The sequence below is a fragment of the Egretta garzetta genome, unplaced genomic scaffold, assembly GCF_000687185.1.
Source record: "Egretta garzetta isolate BGI_Z169 unplaced genomic scaffold, ASM68718v1 scaffold511, whole genome shotgun sequence".
In the NCBI taxonomy this organism is placed as follows: Eukaryota; Metazoa; Chordata; class Aves; order Pelecaniformes; family Ardeidae; genus Egretta; species Egretta garzetta.
Genome location: NW_009258554.1, coordinates 886169 through 904056, shown reverse-complemented (window position 1 = coordinate 904056; position 17888 = coordinate 886169). Strand labels below are relative to the sequence as shown.

The following is a 17888-nucleotide window of genomic DNA, read 5'->3' as shown; positions in this document are numbered from 1 at the left end:
GTGTCCCCCCCAGCACCTGGCTGCGCCCTCCTGCTGCTTCCCCCAGGACAGTGCCAGCAGCAGTGGGCCTGCAGCTTGAGCCGCTTCCCTGAGCCCCGCCTGATGGAGTAGCCCACCAAGGAAACAGGGAAATCTTTGTTTGGCAGGTCATTGTGATTGCTGGAACTCATGCAAAGGTGGGAGTAAGTGGAAAATGTAGCCAAGAGAGTGGCCTTTCATTAGCAGCATGGATTTCTGTCAGCTGGAACTGATAGCAAAACGTGTTTTGCTTTTGAGGAGTTCAACCCACAAATTTATTCTCTTGCTCTTTGTTGTTCTCTTTTCAATATTAAAGTGGTTTAGTAGGGATGCAACAAGTAGCTAACGAATATTGGACTGATCTCTCCAAAGCCTGTATAATCCTTTTACCTTTTTTCTTTTTTTTTTTTGATATATTCAGTGATCACACTACCCTGTTCATATGATTCATGGATTGCATGACAGATCCTAGTGAAATGCTAGTTTTTCAGCAGTGCTGTTATAAATAAATGCTGTTATAAATTCTCATTAGGTAGATACTGCCTAAGCTACATGTGCTTAGATGTATATTGCAGTGTGTCAGGAAGTGTTTTGTCTGAATGGGTCCAGTATACAAAGTGACTCAGATTTGCATTTATTGACAGTTCTGCCTTCCCCTCCCCCCAAATTATCATATGCTCTATCATCACTTATTTTATCTTTACTTCCAGATTGTTGATATTTTTTGGAAAAATGCCTGTGATTGGGCCTACGCTCACCCCCGCAGAGCTATTTAAAACATTCAAACAGTAATGATTTCCCTCTTGCAACTCCTCCTTGATTTGTCAGCCTAGTTCTTCCTCTGTGTGTGCTTCGCTGATAGTCAGCAGAGCTATTTTTAATATGCTCTGATAAGTCAAATGTCTTATAAAAGTCTAAGTAGATCATGTCTGTCTAATGCCTGCCATGCCTGATTTCATTTTCTGACGAGGTTACAGGACAGTTTTCCCTAACACCGTATTGACCAGCATAAATTATTTTTCTGTCCAGAGAGCTCCTTAGTTTAGGAAAGGCATAACAAGCAGTTGTCGGAAGCTAAATTCAGATATATATTCAAATTAGAAGTAAAGCATTTTTTAAACAAAAAGTAATTAACTATTGGAACAGCTTCCCTGGGTATCTGACAGACTACTTATCATTGGGAGGCTGGAAAGTAGTACTAGTCTTCTAACACAGTTCTGTTTCAGCAGCAAGGTATGGGCTTGCAGCAGGAGATATTGAGTAAGCTTACTTGACCTGTTTAACCTGACTACATTGTTTGTGATAATTACTAATGGATTTTAAGGAAAAGAGGAAGTGTAAGTTACTAGAATGAGTGAGTTCAGAATATTGCAAGACATTTATAAAGTCCTTGCATCCTGAAAACTGCCTTTCTGAACTGTGAAGCAGTCTGTCACCCAGTTTTACCCTCCGAGTAACACTGACCCAAAGGGCAGACCGTAATTGCAATTAAGCAAGAGTTTCCTTGGCCCTGCTCTAAATGGTGGCTTGCATTTGCTGGACAGGTACCTGCATGGATGTGAGCTGGCTGCAGGTTCCCAAGTGGACTCCCTCTGCTCCAAGCAGTCTTCACGTCTCTTCTGATGTTTTCCGTCAGACGGATGGAAACCTGCTCCCTGTGCTTCGGATAGAATGGAAAGTGGCCACTGATGGTAAGTGGTGGTGGTTTAATGTGAATGTGGAGCAGAAGAATTAGGTGTGATCTAGTAAGGATAGGGAGGAGCACTATGACTTGAAATCTATTACTGATCTAGTCGTGAAAGCAGAGCTTTGAAATTTGGGGGTTTGGCTGCTTCATTTTGTTTGTTTTGGGGGATGATTTTGTTTTTTCTTGGTGACTGAATTGGGGTTTTGTGTGTGCTGGGTGTTCAAGAATTTAAAATGTTTCCACTAGTATGGGATAATGATATTTAAAATGGGAAAAGCAGATAAAAATGGAAACAAGTGACCCACTCCTTTGCCATGGCAGCAAGGGGAGAAAGGAGGCTTGGACTGCAAGCATTGCCCTTTTCAAGGCACAGTAGTGACTGCAGCAGTCTCGTGCAGGGGAATTACATCTGTGAACCGAACAAATGAGAATTAGTTTGAGAAAGCGTAAATAGCTTATGTGCTGTTAATGCAGTGCAAGTTCCTCCCGTTTCGGGTAATCTAGGACTTGTAACTTAGGTTTCTGATATGCAGATGTGTCTTGATAAAGGAATGGTTGTCTCATTGCTGGAGCCTAAACGAGTACCAGTAAGTCACATTTTCTCTCTCTCCAAATAGCTTTGCTTATTTTTTGTTTGTTTGTATACAGTGTTTCCCTTGCATGCTCTTGTCCATGGTTTTGCACTGATACAAGACAGAATTAAACAGATTTGCTTCTTCCTTCCGAAGGGCCTGTGTCTGAGGGCTGTATAGAGTTATTATCTCAGTATAGCTATAGAAGAGTACAGGCAGGTGTGACTCAGGTAACCGAGTCAGTTTTTGTAGCTATGGTTATAAACTTTCTCATTGGGATTGCCTGTACCAAAATAAAAACGTATTTGCTTTTGTGCCCAAACTGCACAAAGCAGCCTTGAGAGGCAGAGCTATACACTGCACTGAACCTGTGGAACTGCCAGGGTGTCTGGAAGAATAAAATTGCCTTCTATTCTGCCCCTTCATTTGCACAGATGGAGTGGAGTCTTGACATGCAGGACAACCTTTAAGCTGAAAGTACTGTTAGTCAACCCTGCACGCTCACTTTTTCATAGCCAGTTATCTTTGTGTTGGGATCCCCTGCACTTCAAAGGGCTAAGACTGTGACAAGACTAGGCACAGTGGTAACCTCTGTGGGGGTTGCAACCTCTACATGTGCAGATGACAGGAAAAGACATCTCTCTCTGTCCCTGTGCCTGCAGCTAGCATCCGATGTCTCCGAGGGGCAGAGCTGGCTGTGATGCAGGTGAACAGCAATCAACAGGTCTGTGCCCAGTTTGACTTTCAGAACAACTTGCCTCTTCAGGTCCGTCCGGATGGAGGCCGGGTGAGTGCAAAGGACTCTAAACTACTTTTTGCAGTCCATGGGTTTGTTTCTGCTTTCACTGTCATACAGCAAGGTTATTGCTTAAAAAGTACAGACTGGTTAGAACAGTTGATGAAACAATCAAGATATCGGGCTTGAGACCTGCTGTCTTTTCCAGTTTGTTTTACAGTCATGTGCAACTGTGTACAAGCTGCTTGCTTATCTTGGTTTCTCTTTCACTCTTCCCATCCTTCAGGTTTTAAGAATCATTGCTCTCAGCGCCTAGCACGTGTCAGCATTTTGGATGTTGCTTAAAGCAAATAATTGTAGGAGGTTTTACATTCTGCTTGACAGCCATGACATAGTGTTCTTTTTAACTCAGCCCTTCCCTTTACTTCCACTTCTTGTACTCTCTTGCTGTGGAGAAAAGTACCAACCTTGGGAGTTGGCCTACAGCTTACACTCAGTCTAGGAAACTTGTAAAAAAAATCCTGAGCATCCACAGCTCCCTTTACAAACAATAGGAATCTGGAGTTCTTTCATTATCATGCAGAATTGGGCCATAGCTGGCTTACCATCAGGAGCCAGTGCCTCTCCCAGAATTTGTACAGTGTTGCTCATATGTGGAAAACAGTATAGATTTTAGAAAATATTTTTGGAATGGCCAGGTACAGAACTGTATATGTATAAGGGTAATTCTAAATGCCTAGCACTTGCACGGCACTGCAAGATTTATACTAGACTAGAATTTCAGTCTCAAAACTGCATATTTTAGCCTCATTTCCTTTCAAATCAGAATGTAATTAAGTGGAAACTCCACACAGTTGATTGGCATGAGGCTGTTGTATCAGTTCAGAGATCCCAAGAAATAACTGTACTTCTCTCATTCCAAACAGGAAAATTTGAGATAGACCAAGTGACTGGTATATTTAATATACCTGAGTTCCATTTCTTTTGTAGTCAAGTGTCAGGAAGAGGGTCATATGAAATGAGGGAACACAGTGGAAAAGGGCCAAGTCAGCTGCTAATTCCAGTGCCTTTAAAGGACAACATCCTCATTTTACGTCCTTGTGAATGTGTTTTGTTTTCAGTGGAATTTCACTTTTGACCGTTTTGAAGTGGAACCTGGCCAGACTTACCAAGTAACTGTCTACCACCTGCCCAAAGTGGGCGTAAACGGAGACTACAATTGCAAGTCCACGTCTCTCACAATGCCTGGTAAGAGGTGCTCTAGTTTGCCTAGGCCTTGAGCTTAGGACTGTGATGGTTTGTGGACCCATGTTTGGGTTTGGTTTTTTTTCCAGACCAGATCCATGAACTGTGAGCAGGTTTGGCAATAGGGTGCCAGCATTACAGAAACCTGTTGTCCTTCCTGAATATTGCTGTTTAGAAAGTCCATGGTGCCAGCCTTATCCACAAGACCCCTGTGGTATATATCCAAACTGCATGTGCTACAAGTCACCATCCTTATTTCTGGGATCCTGTGTCCACAAGTTTGTCAAAGCTCTGCTGGAATAAAGTGCACGTGGAAGGACTTTCCTGTGAAGGCCAGACCCTTTGATTCTGGTTGACTGTAGTTCCTACATGGAAGATATTGCTACAAAAATTTTATATGCTCACTAGAAAGCTGAACAAAACCTTGGACTTGAGCCTTTGATTTCTGAGAAATTGCATTTGTAGCTTGTCAAGAATTCTGCTACAGCTATGGCTAAAGAGAAATTCATAATTAAACCTGAGTAGGTGCCCCTCTGAGGGACCGTTTGAAGATAAGTTACATCTCCTGGATTTTGTTGCTGAAATGTTCGTCAGCAGAGCAGGCACAAAAATATTTCATCTACATGAATGGGCCTGTAAAGTAATCTTTCATGCTCTTTGCAGACTATCACTGCAGCTTTTACTTATTTTTAAATCTTTCAAGGTTGCTCCTCTGCTTGTGGAAGCTGGGAGTACAGGACAGAATTTCCAAATCAGAATGAGTAAAGTTTGGCTTCTGATATTAAATTTAGGTAGGCAAAGTTTGATTTTAAAGGCACAGTTAGGTGTATTTAGCACTCAATAAACTGGTTCATAATTTTCTTCTTAACTTGCTTGTAGTTGTCAACATGACTTTTAAGTGATAAAATGGCAAAGTATGTGGTGTGTCAGTCAGTGTGAGCTGGAAGAGGAGAGGGGGCACTTGGGTTTTCAACCTCGTGTCCTTTCTTATACCTGGTCATACTGAGAACTTCCTGGCTTTCATCCTCCACTGTTCTTCAGAAACCTAATGCATTGTGTCAAGCTCAGCAGTTGCAGGGAGCTTTGCTGATTAGAGCTTACAAGTGTATCACAGGGGCACTATATATTTTCCAACTTTGAAAGTTGAAAATTTAAGATATGCAATATTTTCTTTCAGCTGGTTAAGCAGGGAGTTGTTCCTTTCCCTTTGTGTCCACACCCTGGAGGAGAGACATAGTTTAGGCTGAGTCTTGTAAATCCCACATTGCTAAGTGTTGAATATATAACTCTGGATTTGACTCTGAAGAAAGTCCCAAAGAGCAGGGCCAAGCTGCTAAATGAAGCAAAGAGAATTATAAATGTGGAAGAGTGTTTTGGGATCAAGAAAGATTCCAGCTTCCTAATTTTCCTGGGGCAGAATGCTTTTGGAGGAATCTCTTGCTGTGGCACTCTGAAGGTCCAGACATCAGTATGAAGTTTTAATTCCACGATTACCCTCTCCACACAAGTCTCACGTTATCAAGAGTTGTCAAATCTTACTATTATAGTACTATTGTATGTTTTCAGTCTTTTCTTAATTAATTATCTCTGTTCTGGGAAAAAAAAAAAAAAACCACCGTAAAATCAGTGGAAGGGCTAGTTTATACATTGGAGACCAATACTATTCTGCTGCAGAATTTTGCTACTGCTTTGGAACAAAGGTCTCTACCCATCAAGGAGGGCTTAGTCAGGTGTCTGGCTTCTGATAAGAAAATGCATGTTTTTCCTAAACAGAAGTACAATGTTTCTGACTAGTCACTGATGGACTTTCTTGCAGACTGCAAGGACTCTCTAATGAAAAGAACCATCCCATGTATAAAGACAGGTAAAAATTTTTCTGTTTGAGTCACGTGGACATAGGTGCCTTGTTGAAATACTTCTAACAGTTGAGAAACTTGGGAATATCTGCACTACTTCCAGGCAGCTTGTGGGAGCCCAGGATCCAAGGTAAAAGTCTAGATGATACAACACTGCTCGTGAGCTTTAACCCATGGATGGAGTCAGCCCGATACCAAATTCACGTGGCCAGTTTCCTGAATGAGAAGAAGTGTAAGATGATCACACGTGATTTCACTGAGGTAATTACCTTCCTAAATTATATCCTCTGTGGTAATTTACACAAACATTTCTTTGATGGTTGCTAAACAAGGAGTTGGAATCATGATGTAGGACATGTAACAAATGCACTTGTACAGCAATTTTCAAGGAATTATTTTCACACATTTGTAATTACCTTTGAAAAGGGGAACTTTATTTCAGGAATTTGGTGGCTAAAAGATCAAGAAGAGGTTTTATAATGCACAGAGCAGTCTGTAAACATCTGCAAAGAAAATGGAAATTCAGTATTTGACTATCTGGGCTTTATTGCCTTTGTCAAGCCAATGCCTGGGGGATAAGACTAAATAAATTAACCAAAATTGAGGTGCAAAGTTTCAGTAAATCATTGAAGTAGTTTATCAAATGTGTTTGTGGGGGGCTGTTAATTAAATCTTTTAGATCAAGTACGAGTGGTTTTGTGACAGGTGTTTCAATCAAACTGAGAATCTGTTCTTGTAGGTCTTACAGCTTGTGTTGTTGAGAAGCTCTAAGTAGATCCAGAGTGTCTTGTGACATAAGAAATGTTCCCCTTGAGGCATCTGAGGGAGGAGAAATCCTGAATACTTGGTACCAGTCCCCACCCTTCCTTGGGGGAGGGCAGATACATTGGCATTTAGTTTGCTTAATCTTTCCTTTCCTTTCATACTTAAAACTCTTTGTACTGCATGCACTAATATGTATTGTTATTACTGATACAGCCGGTACAGCTGTGTGCATGTTTCCCTGGCAGAGGGGTGTACACCTCATTTGGGAGTGTGTATCTGCTAGTCACTGTAAAGAACATATTTAGATTGTCATGATATTGATTGTATACAGCAGGTAACAAGGACAACTTATGTGTCTGTTCTAGTGTCAGAAGCAGCAGTGTTGACAGCTTTTTTTAATTAAACGAGGAAGCTTGTTAATGTGTACGCATTAAATAACTGAAGACATTTATGTTGTTAAGAAACTGTAAGTTTAAGTTAACACATTTGAAGTTATACAATGTAAATCCTTACTTGTTTCCTGTTACCTGTGCAACCTTAGCCTTCTGTCTTTATTGTATTACCACGTTTGCCAGGACACATGCAGTGATGGTGGCCAGACCATTTATCCATTTTATTATCTGTGGGCTTCTTGTTCAAAAAAAAAAAAAAAATCTGCTGCTTTGGACCACTCCTTAGTCTCATGTCAACTCCTTTTCTTTTTTTCCTGCTTTCATTCCACTTTCTTCCTTCCCTTATAACTTGCATCTGATTTCTGCAGGGTGGACTGCAACAGCAAGTGAATGTCACAATCAAAATAGAGAAGAACATAAGAGCTTGCTGCAACTACAAAATACAGGTACGATCCCACTGTTGTCCCCACACCCTTCCTTCACCAACAAGGCCAATGAGCAGGTTAGGAATGTTATGCTTTTTGCACAGTGTTTTGTTCTGAGATTGCCTAATCCCTAATTATGTGTATCAGGAAGATTATGATTATGGCTGAAAGAACAATTTATTTTATATAGGTGTTCTCTGTAGACAGTGGCTTTTCCTTAGTATAGGGTTGCCGAGTCAGGGACTATGGAGTCGGAATGGCAAGTATGTAACTCCAGGAGCTCATTGTCACCTTAATGTATAGTGTAAGAATTCTTGATTAATCTTGTTTTCTGAAGGGAAATGGGAATTCTGTATCCCTGTGCTAAAATACAGGGAATGTAGAGGCAGGGGGAAAGCAAAGTGGGGAACAGAATTGCTTTTAAGAATAGCTTCTGTTTTCTGAATTTGTTTCAACTGCAGATTCAGCCATTCTTTGCGAACTGTGGCACAGACTGTCTGAGACACTCTGCTTTCATCCCATGTTCACCAGCTCCAAGTGAGAATTGCTTTTCTGTAAATTAGGTTCCCATTGTCTTAGAGATGAGAGCTGAATTAGTAATGTAACTCTCATCTTTTTGCAGGTACAGACCCATCAGGTAAGAAGTTCTTCCAATACCCTGAAACTTTTCTTGCTGCTCTTTTCCTGTCATATAAAATAACAAATGATCCTCCCTGGGAATGACCCGATGGGCAGGAAATGTCCCCTTGTAACACTGAATTCAGAGTGAATTGTGTTAAGAGTTGCTTCACCATGATTTAATGAGGCAAGTATTTGTATGCGGTGTGAACCTTGAAGAGCAATTTTTTTAGAGATACTTCACTTGCATAAAATTCTTTGAGAAACAGTTTTGACAAGAAGAGTCTTAATATAAAATACTTTCTGTCACTTTGCTCAGTGTTAAAAAATTTGCATAATATAAAGCAGTTTTTGGAGAGAATAGCTTGCATATATTCATTTTTATGAATGTCAAGATAAATCATGTGCATAATGATTTGACATCTTTTTTTGGCTACAGCAACACCTGTAAGGAGCTAGTTTGTCCAAGATTGAAAAAGAAAAAAACCACCTGTGGATTGAAAAAATACATCACCCAAAATTGTGAATTTTTTTTTTTTTTTAAGAAAGATTACATGAACAGGCAGGACACAGGTGGCATGCCTGTCAAAGCTGGATAAACATTGCTGTTTAGAGGAAGGTTATTGATCTGTGTTTTCAGTGTGCTGCACATATGGTTCTTTGTGGAGCAAGTGTATGGTGTAGAGCATCATCATGAAAGCAGGAATTTGTTTTGAGAAGTGACTGCAGTATGCTGTAAGGGGGAAGTGCTGGACTACCCGTGGTTTTGGACAGATCCAGGGTCCTTCTCCCTCGGCCCCTGCTGCTCAAGAAACTTCTGTTCTTTGGTGAAACTCTCTGTAAAGCAATTTCTGAGCGCTATTTTTGTACTGCAGGTGATATGATGATATGGCTCTATTGGTGTATCACTGGGATCTGTGTGTTACTGGTGGGATCAGTCATAGCAGGTGTGATTTGTATGACCAAAAAACGAGCAGGTAAGACTCGTACCAGCTAGGAAGAGAAGAGTCAATGCTAATACTGTATTTTTCCTACTTCTCTACCTACTCTTATTGCTGTTTTCTTCCTTGCTGTTCTGATGTCTTGCCACTGAGATAAAGCCTATGTAAACACCTTCTTCCTTTTTACATCATAGGACTTGTAATATCTTAATACCACCCACCTCGTTAAGTAAAGCCTTCCACAGGTTATGCTCTCTGATACCCCATTTTCAGAGCACTTCAGAGCTCATGAGGGGAAAAAGGAACTTCATAGTTCAGCCCTTTGTTTCCTGCAGATTGCTACAGATAATCTTTTCCATTTATTTTTCTCCTGCATTGCATAAGAGTTTTGCAGGACAGAAGCTTCCTGTTTGTCCAGGCTGTAGTCCTTCCCCTGTCCCCCAAAGTCTCTACAAAATTCACTTTTATACTATTTTGAGCTTAAATAATGTTTTTCAATTATGATGAAAGAAGAAAAACAGGACACGGAGGTTGACGTTGAGCAGGTTGGAAAATTGGGTACTTAAGGACTAATTCCTAGTCTTTTGTGCTGAAACCTTGAGGCAGATATCACAGGGAAACTGCAACTCACTAGGATTTTCTTACCTGAGAGGAGTAATTGGAAATTTTTTGGAAAATTTCTTAACATCAAACTTATCTATAAGATGTTGCTAAGGGTGTTTTAGTCACCTCTTCAGAGAAGCCTCTTAAGAAAAAGCTATCTTTAAAAAAGCCTCTTCTCTTTAAGGAGGGGTAGCAGAACAATTGAGCGTTCTGTACTTCTTCAGGCTGGACAGATCTGGGGAAGATGGAGAAAGTCGGGTTTTTTGTGCATTCCTTCTCCTATCAAAGGAAAAATGTAGCAAAGTACATAGCAATATTGGCTGTAGAAGACTCTGAATTCATTTAGTGTATTTTTTTTTTATTTAGGCTTCTTCCTCCCCATGGTTTTATCCCTGCACAGTTACAGATTATTTTTTTTTTAACCTAACCTTTGGATGGTGTTGTCATTTTAAGCATTTAATCTTACTTCACGTTTTCAGAACTGACAGTGACTTTCTCTCTCTTCCAGGACACCAGCGAGGGAAATGCAACCACAATGATTTGCAAACTGGTAAGATGTCCTGCCTGTGTTTTATCAAGCACATGTAATCATTCTGGAAGTCTTGCACAATTACCCAGAAAGGGCTCTCATAGGCTCTACTACTCTGTAGGTGCTTCTCAAAACCAAAACATAGCCTTAGGATCTTCCTGTTCAGCTAAAAGAAACTTTGTAATATCCAATAGCTTTGGACAAAGAATATGGAAGTTGAAATGCCATATTTGGCAGATAATTGCCTTGTAAAGTGGTGTGGCTTTTGGCCCAGCTGAGGCTGTACTGACAAAAGAACCTTCGCTAATCATCTAAGCCATAGCAATTGGAGATTGTTTTGTGGTGGAGGATGCACTCAGCTCTCCAGCAGGGAATATAGCTACATTTGAAAGCCTCTTGAAGCTGGTGTATTACTTGTGTGGTGAAATTCCATGAACCATCCAGGCATTATGATAAATCATAGCTCCATTGTCTGGACTTCAATATGAAATTTCTACAATGAGATGTTGTCTGCATCTGGTGCCAAAATAGCTTCAAAACTGGTACTTGCTAGAACCTTTTGTTAATATTCTCATATGTCGATTGCCTTTGCACCATTACAGTTTTGGGAATGTGGCTGGAATGAAGGTTTTTCTGTCTTTCAGCAGCACCGTATGTCGACCTTCCTCTACCACCCTTGAAGCCCCGAAAGGTTTGGATTGTGTACTCTGCTGATCACCTGCTGTATGTGGATGTGGTGCTGAAGTTTGCTGAGTTTCTGATGACGGTCTGTGGCACTGCAGTAGCCTTAGATCTGCTAGAAGATCATCATATCTCAGAGTTAGGGCCGTTACCCTGGCTTACTCGACAGAAGAAGGAAATGGAAGACCTCTCTTCAAAGATCATCATCTTGTGTTCACGGGGCACCCAGGCCAAATGGCAGGCCATGCTTGGGAGTGAGCCTGTGTGTCTCAAGCAAGATCAGCAAAAGCCAATGGGAGACCTGTTCACCCCAGCCTTGAATTTGATCCTGCCAGATTTCAAGAAGCCAGCCTGTTTTGGAATGTATATAGTCTGCTATTTTGAGGGGATAAGTAGTGAGAAAGATATACCTGATCTCTTCAACGTCACATCCAGGTACCAACTGATGGACAAGTTTGAGGATATTTATTTTCGGATTCAGGATTTAGAGAAGTTTGAACCTGGGCGCATCCATCGAATCCGGGAAATCACTGCTGAAAATTACATCGATACCCCTAGTGGGAGGAAGCTGAAAGAGGCAGTACAAAAGTTCAAGAACTGGCAGACTGAGCACCCAGACTGGTTTGAGAGTGAAACAATCTGCTTGGATAACGATGAAGAGTTGCAGTCCCTAAACAGAGAGAGCCAGGTGGATTCATTGCTAAGTGAACCGAGTGGAATTGTGAAACATCAGCTGCACCTACGGGAGCCTGACCCTAACTGCTGTTATGTCATCAACCTCCACATGCATGAAGGTGAAAGCAGAGGCTGTAAACAGCAGCCTCAGCTTAATCCATGTGGGGATTTGCCTTCTCAGAATATGGTCCTTCCTATGGATGAGGCTCCTCTAGTTCAGGTAGTGGAGCCAGTCTCTTCCATGGAAGATAGAAGTATACTTGGTCATAATGTGCTGAGTAATGAGGACTGTATGGAAGGAGTTCCTCTTCTGGAGACAAGCTTTCCCATGAGGAATAACATCATCCTCCCTGAGGACTCTGAAGTTTTAGCAATAGATGACCAGAGTCCTGCAAACCTCTCGGGTGAACTGAGACACCATCTGAATGGACTCATGTACTCTCTCTATCAGCAGAGCGTCATTCCTTCAGAGCCATCTCTCCACCAAGAGGAGGCTAACAAGCAACACCAATTGGTCTTTGATGACCAATGCAAAGACCAAAGACAGTCAGTGCAGTCAGACCAGGGCTACATCTCTAGATGTTCTCCTCTGCCTCCTGATGACCTTGTGGAGGAGGAGGAGGAGGAAGAGGAGGAGGAAAAAGAGGAGGAGGAAAAACAGGTGGTCTTCCATGAACTCTCTCCAGAGGTCTTGAACAGTCTAAAGAGCCTCCAGCAGCAGCTGCTTTTCCAGGACATTCAACGGAGCTCTGACTGGGGGTATCCAGCTGAGGTGATGGACATTGACCAATCTTCGGAGGACTGCTAGGCTCTGTCTGGGACAAGCTCCATTTGAAATACAGGGATGGGAGGTGGTACCATGCAGAGTGCTGAAACTGTATTTCCAACACCATCCTTGTCCTTGTATTGTAAATGACTTACTGGTGGGATCTTTCTGTCTGCTGCTAGGCGGCAGGATTGCCCAGCAGACTGGTAACGTTGCTTCCAGTCTCCATGGAGAGAAGCAAGCCAATATTGGCCACCCCTGTGAAAGAACAGGCAGTAGTTCTGTTCCTTGGGGAAATGCATTACACTGAGTCCATTGATGGCAGAAAAATTACTGTGGCTCATCCACTTGTGCCTTCAAAATGCCCTTCAGCTGTACTGGTTCTATTGCACTGGATAAAAGTCATGGCCAGGGTCTGCAAAATAGATCTAGATAACATGGCAAAATTTGCATTATCATTTTAGTACACATTTTAAATATTTTGTTGTAAATACTGTGTTAAAGATGTGTGCCTTAAATTTCATTTAGGTTAGGGCTGTCTCGGTTGATACGTGTATCTGGAGGTTATTTCTTTTGCCACTCATTCATTCATTTGCAACTGCATTTTTATGGACGTTCAGAAATGGAGTAACTGAGCAGTAAGCGGGGTAAACTTTTAATTAGGAGTCTCCATAGCTCTCCCTACCTCCCTACTGGGAGGTATGTGCTTTAAAACCAGCCATGGGAGGGAGGGGGAGAAGGGGATAAAGGATCAAAAAATGGGATTTGGGCTTATTGGACAATTGTAAGAAGAATCTGGGGCTGAATACAGAATTACTGACTCGGGGGAGTCTGGTGTATTCTATAATGCACTGCTGTTTGCTTTTGGACATCTTAGTGCCAGGAAGGCTTGAACCAAAGATGTAGACAGTGGCACACAACTATGAAAACGAAAGATGATTTTGAAGAGGAAGAAAGTGTAGCTTCAGCAGATGCTGGTTTAGAGCGCAGATTGCATCTGAGTGGAGGCTGAGCTAAAATGAGTGTGAGATGTACTTAACGTGGGTGTAAACTCAAGCCAAGGTAATTCAGGCTAACCATTGTGAAATACTTCATAGACCGAGGGGTTCATCTTCCAGGAGCAGTGATGGGAACTGTATCAGTTCCAGTGTTTGTAAAAGATTGGGCTTGATGCGCTAGAAAAAAAAATTGTTCCCTGCGAGAGGTTGCCTGTTGGCCCACGTAGCGCTGACTGGGTAGCAGACCAGCTGAGGCTGGAGTTTACCCTGTTTATCACAGTTTCTGCAGTCCAGCCTGCTGGGCAGCAGCTTGTGAGATGTAAATACATTCAGGTCTTTCTCCTTTGTGTTCAGATAAGCTTGTCCTCTTCCTCTCCTTCTAAGTTTACTTGTCTAAAAAATCTTAAGAGGATTTTACTTCAAATTTTTAAGAATCTGTTATCTCAGAAGATAATCTGCTCTTTTGACTTGCAACCAATATTGTATTATGTGTATTTTATAATTTTATTTGTTTATAACTTCTGTTTTGTTCCTTAAATTAAAAAAGAATACTACTTTTGGATATATTTACTTATGTCCTCAATTCTGCTGAACTCCTTATGTTAGTATTTCTTACAGAAATCTGGGGCAAAACTGAGAGCCAGAACCGAACTGGCTGGCAAATACCAAACTATTCCCAGAAAGCACCATGCTGCTGGATACAGCTGAGGGCCCTCACGTGTGGGAAGTGCAGGCTCCTTCAAAATGGGTGTTAAAAAGCTAAATGTTTGTAGCTTTTGTGCAGGGCTGGCCGGCGAGGCAGGTCTGTTGAGAAGACTTGCCTTCGCTGTAGCCAGGTGTCTCGCAAGACCAACAGAGGAGCAGTCCCTGCGTAGATCCAAATTTAAGACTGGGCGCCACCTTCATGTCCTGGCTATGCAGGACCCAACCCAACCGGAGCTAAGCAAGAGGCAGCTGTGAGCTCAATGCTTCTCCAGTGAGCAACCCATTTCTCAGATTATGTGGATAATTGTCATCTTGCTGATCCCACTTCTTAAAGTTTCTTTTATCTTGCAGCAATTAACATGTAAATCTGATTTTTTCTTTTTCCCCCATGAGCCTTTTTCAAGTGGTATGAATTCCTGTAAATCACTTAAATAGGAAGCTCAGTAGTGTCATCTGGATTTTCTTGCCTTAGTCATTCCCTTCTCAAATGACTCCCTTGGTGTTACAGCTTTTAGAGTTCACTTTTGCAAGAAGTTTGTTTGAGGGAAAAATCCAGACGCTATTTTAGCAACCCAATGTGAGGAAATCAAGTAATTTTAATGCATCTGTTGGTCCCTGAACGCAAAACTGAATAGTCCAGCAAGACTCAAAGGAGGGCAGAAACGAGCAAAATCAGTCACAAGTTTCTAATTTTATTTTAACAATCTTGCTTTTTTTAAAAAATACAAGTTCCCATTAATGCCGGGAGATGCCGAGTGTCCCTTGGCCGCAGGCCTTCTCTCTTACTTCAATTTCCCCTCCTGGGAGCAGTCATCGCTCTTGTCAGGATAGCAAACAAAGCAATAAACTGCTAAGTAGCCGAGTTGTGTTACGAGGCTCGTACAGAACCCCAAGGGACGTATGTCTCGGTATGGCACAACTTCATTTAGGAATGTGTTCCTGACCTGGACCAGCAATTTAATGTTGGCAGAATGTGCAGTAGGGGTGCAAGGTGCATCGGGTGAGGTATTGCCTGCACTTTAATGGCACCACTCTCTCTCTCTTCTGCAAACAGATCTGTTTGGCGGCAGAAGGGTTTCAATGGAAGCAAGAGCTCAATTACCAAAGAGAAGGGAATTCAAAAGGCGGAGCAGACTTACAAACAAGACATTGAAGAGCTTTAAATGTTTCTTGTTGTAGTAAGTCATTGAAGTGGCAGCAGAGCTGCCCTTGTAGTTGCAAGGGGGCTTCTCTTACAGCCAGCTACTATGAGGAGAGCTTTACGCCCTCCAAAGAGCACCTTTACTAACAAACCACGGCGCTACGAAGAACCGCTTTTTCTACAAAGGAATTCTATGCAACAGGGGTGTCACTTTGCGGGGTCATCAGTCCCAGGCAACCTTCGCATCCACAGATAAATTTGAACCGTGATTTCACTGTCAATGGTTTAAATATGCCACGGCTGGATAAATTTTGAATACGCCATTTTCTCAATAATGTCTTAAATGGAAAAAGGCACTCGCTGTTGAAACAGCAACTTTGTTGTGTGCTGTGAAGGGGTACTGAAGTAGGACTTGTTAATAATTCTGCTGTGATTCTTCTGGTGTCTCAACTATGCTTATGCTTCAGCAGATTAGGGATGTTCTACGCACTTCGGTGCTATCGTGAACTTGACCATAGGAGCAGCAAAACCTAGGTTGGGGGTGAACAGCTTTTTTTTTTTCCTTCACCTTGATTTTGGCAACGTTGTTTGATTTTTGCTTTGGGTTTTGGTTTTTTTTCCTTTTTTTTTTTCCTTCAGCTGTTTGACTGAAGCATTGAGTATTCCTAGGTACAGGTACCATCTCATTCTCTCTTGAATAATACTGTAGTTCTTTCTGAGCTTTTACTACCTGTTTAATGCCGAAAAAGGAAGGTGCAAGGAAACAAATACCTGTACAAGCACAATATACCTGTAATTACACCTCCTTTGGCCAGGAACTTGGCATCCCCTCGACACATCTCACATCACATAGGAAAAGTTCACAGTACCAAGTTTTACAATCACAGTCACTCACAGCACCAAGATTGTCCAGACAAAAAGAAGTTACTGAAGAGAAAGGCCACTGGCCAGAATTCACACAATTGCCCACAGAAGGGCTCAGGTTAAAAATAAAGCACTGGTGGGAAAATTAAGCCTAGCTTTTGCCGACTCCCTTTGGCGTGGGGAGAGCGGCGAGTCACCCATCCTGGCTGCAGCTCTGAACAGGACAGTGCTATTGCCCCATCTTTTCTAGGGGCTTTCCTCGCCCCTCGAAACTCACCAGCCACCCGAGAGCTGGGGGAGAAGAGCCCCCCTGGGCGCCCCCACTTCTGCCTGTGGGAGCTGGAAGTTAACCAGACTGTAAACATTTTGTCGTAGCAGTCCTCTGGAGCAGGCAGCTGATTCCCACTCTGTGAACAGGGAGGTGGGACAGGGGCTCGGTCCCGCTGAAGCCCGAGCCCTGAAGGAGGGAATGGATGTGTGTGGGCAGGAGAAGTCTGGGCTGCGCCTGTGGTCCTGCTGTTGGCTCTGGTTGTGCTTTGTTTGCCCTTCCCATCAGGACAGCTTGAAAAAAGGCTTGGGGCAGGAAACCGGTGTTTTCCCAATGCATGCAGCCTTGCCCAGGTAAGAAAATACAAGCCCGGGAGGGGCAAAGTCCTTCCCCCAAACGTGGCCGCTGCGCTCCTGCTTCCATTTGGCTGGTTTCAGGAGCAGCTGTAGCCAGGCAGAAGAGCAGGCCTTAACCCCCACCGAACATTCATGGGGCTCAAAAACCAAAGGTCACTGTGTTTATATGAGAGGTGACTAACAATTACCTTTTTCCCCCCACCCATCCTTAACCACGTGCGCAGGGAGGGCAGGATGCTGGTGCGTGGGCTTTTGCCAAAGCTCGGGAGCTCTGTGCTGGAAAGTGAGGTTCGCCGAGCGCAGGGCCCCCCCGAGCGGCGCTGACACCCTCTGCTCTGCTGTTTGAGAGGGGGCAGTTTGCAGGCTTAGCCCCATCTCTGCTCCCCCAAACAGACATGGAGGAGGGGCAGAGGAAACCTTTCCAGCCTTCCCGGCCTATGTAAAGGGAGTCCCTACACTTTGAGTAAAAGAAAACCAACACTGATCCCATAAACATGCATATTCACAGAGAAAGGAGAGCCCCAGCATGTGGGTGCTGCTGTCTGAAGCAAGCAGTAGGCTGCTGTAAACCCTGTTCTCACCAGAAATAAATGTCTCAGTGGTAGTGAAACGGGGTCCAAGCCCCTGGATTATGTCCGTGCCGGATTCACGTGTGTCTTTAGCGTGTGAAGTTGGCATGAGATGCAAAAGGTTGAAGCACAGAGGTAGACATTTTCGGGTTGGAGAAAGTGGCTCCTAGGCTTGAAATGACCGGCCGGCCGGCATGCTCCCAGAGGTTCCCCAGCTGGCACGCAAAGAGCCTCCGCAGCTCCACTGCTGGGAAACAGAGGTGGCAGCTTTGCAAGACCTAGAGAAACCAAAGCGTGCTTCCTTGGGTCCTGCCCGCACCCCAAAGGCACGTCTCTGCTGGTCAGACCCCTCTCACATCTTGTAGTGGTGGTCAGCAGGACTTCTTTAAAGGAGGGGACAAAATCCACTGGTCCCTGTTGTTTAGGGGGGGGTAGGAAAAACGAAACCTTTATGGTCACAAAGCAAGACGATGTCCCG

The 17888-nt window shown here is 43.0% G+C and overlaps 1 protein-coding gene across 2 annotated transcripts in view; it reads left to right on the top strand.

Annotated features, from left to right (window-relative positions):
* Positions 1-13933, top strand: part of IL17RA (interleukin 17 receptor A) — a 15293-nt gene extending 1360 nt beyond the window's left edge. The window contains exons 2-12 of one of the 2 annotated variants that reach the window (XM_035903385.1): positions 1563-1709; positions 2940-3064; positions 4135-4261; positions 6075-6122; positions 6218-6375; positions 7640-7717; positions 8158-8233; positions 8319-8333; positions 9190-9291; positions 10367-10408; positions 11035-13933. In XM_035903385.1, coding sequence (XP_035759278.1) covers positions 1571-1709; positions 2940-3064; positions 4135-4261; positions 6075-6122; positions 6218-6375; positions 7640-7717; positions 8158-8233; positions 8319-8333; positions 9190-9291; positions 10367-10408; positions 11035-12551 — 2427 coding nt within the window. In that variant the 5' untranslated portion in view covers positions 1563-1570 and the 3' untranslated portion in view covers positions 12552-13933. Of the gene's footprint in view, positions 1-1562; positions 1710-2939; positions 3065-4134; positions 4262-6074; positions 6123-6217; positions 6376-7639; positions 7718-8157; positions 8234-8318; positions 8334-9189; positions 9292-10366; positions 10409-11031 lie in introns of both variants that reach the window. The other variant, XM_035903384.1, reaches the window with a different exon arrangement.
* Positions 13934-17888: the final 3955 nt, after the last annotated feature.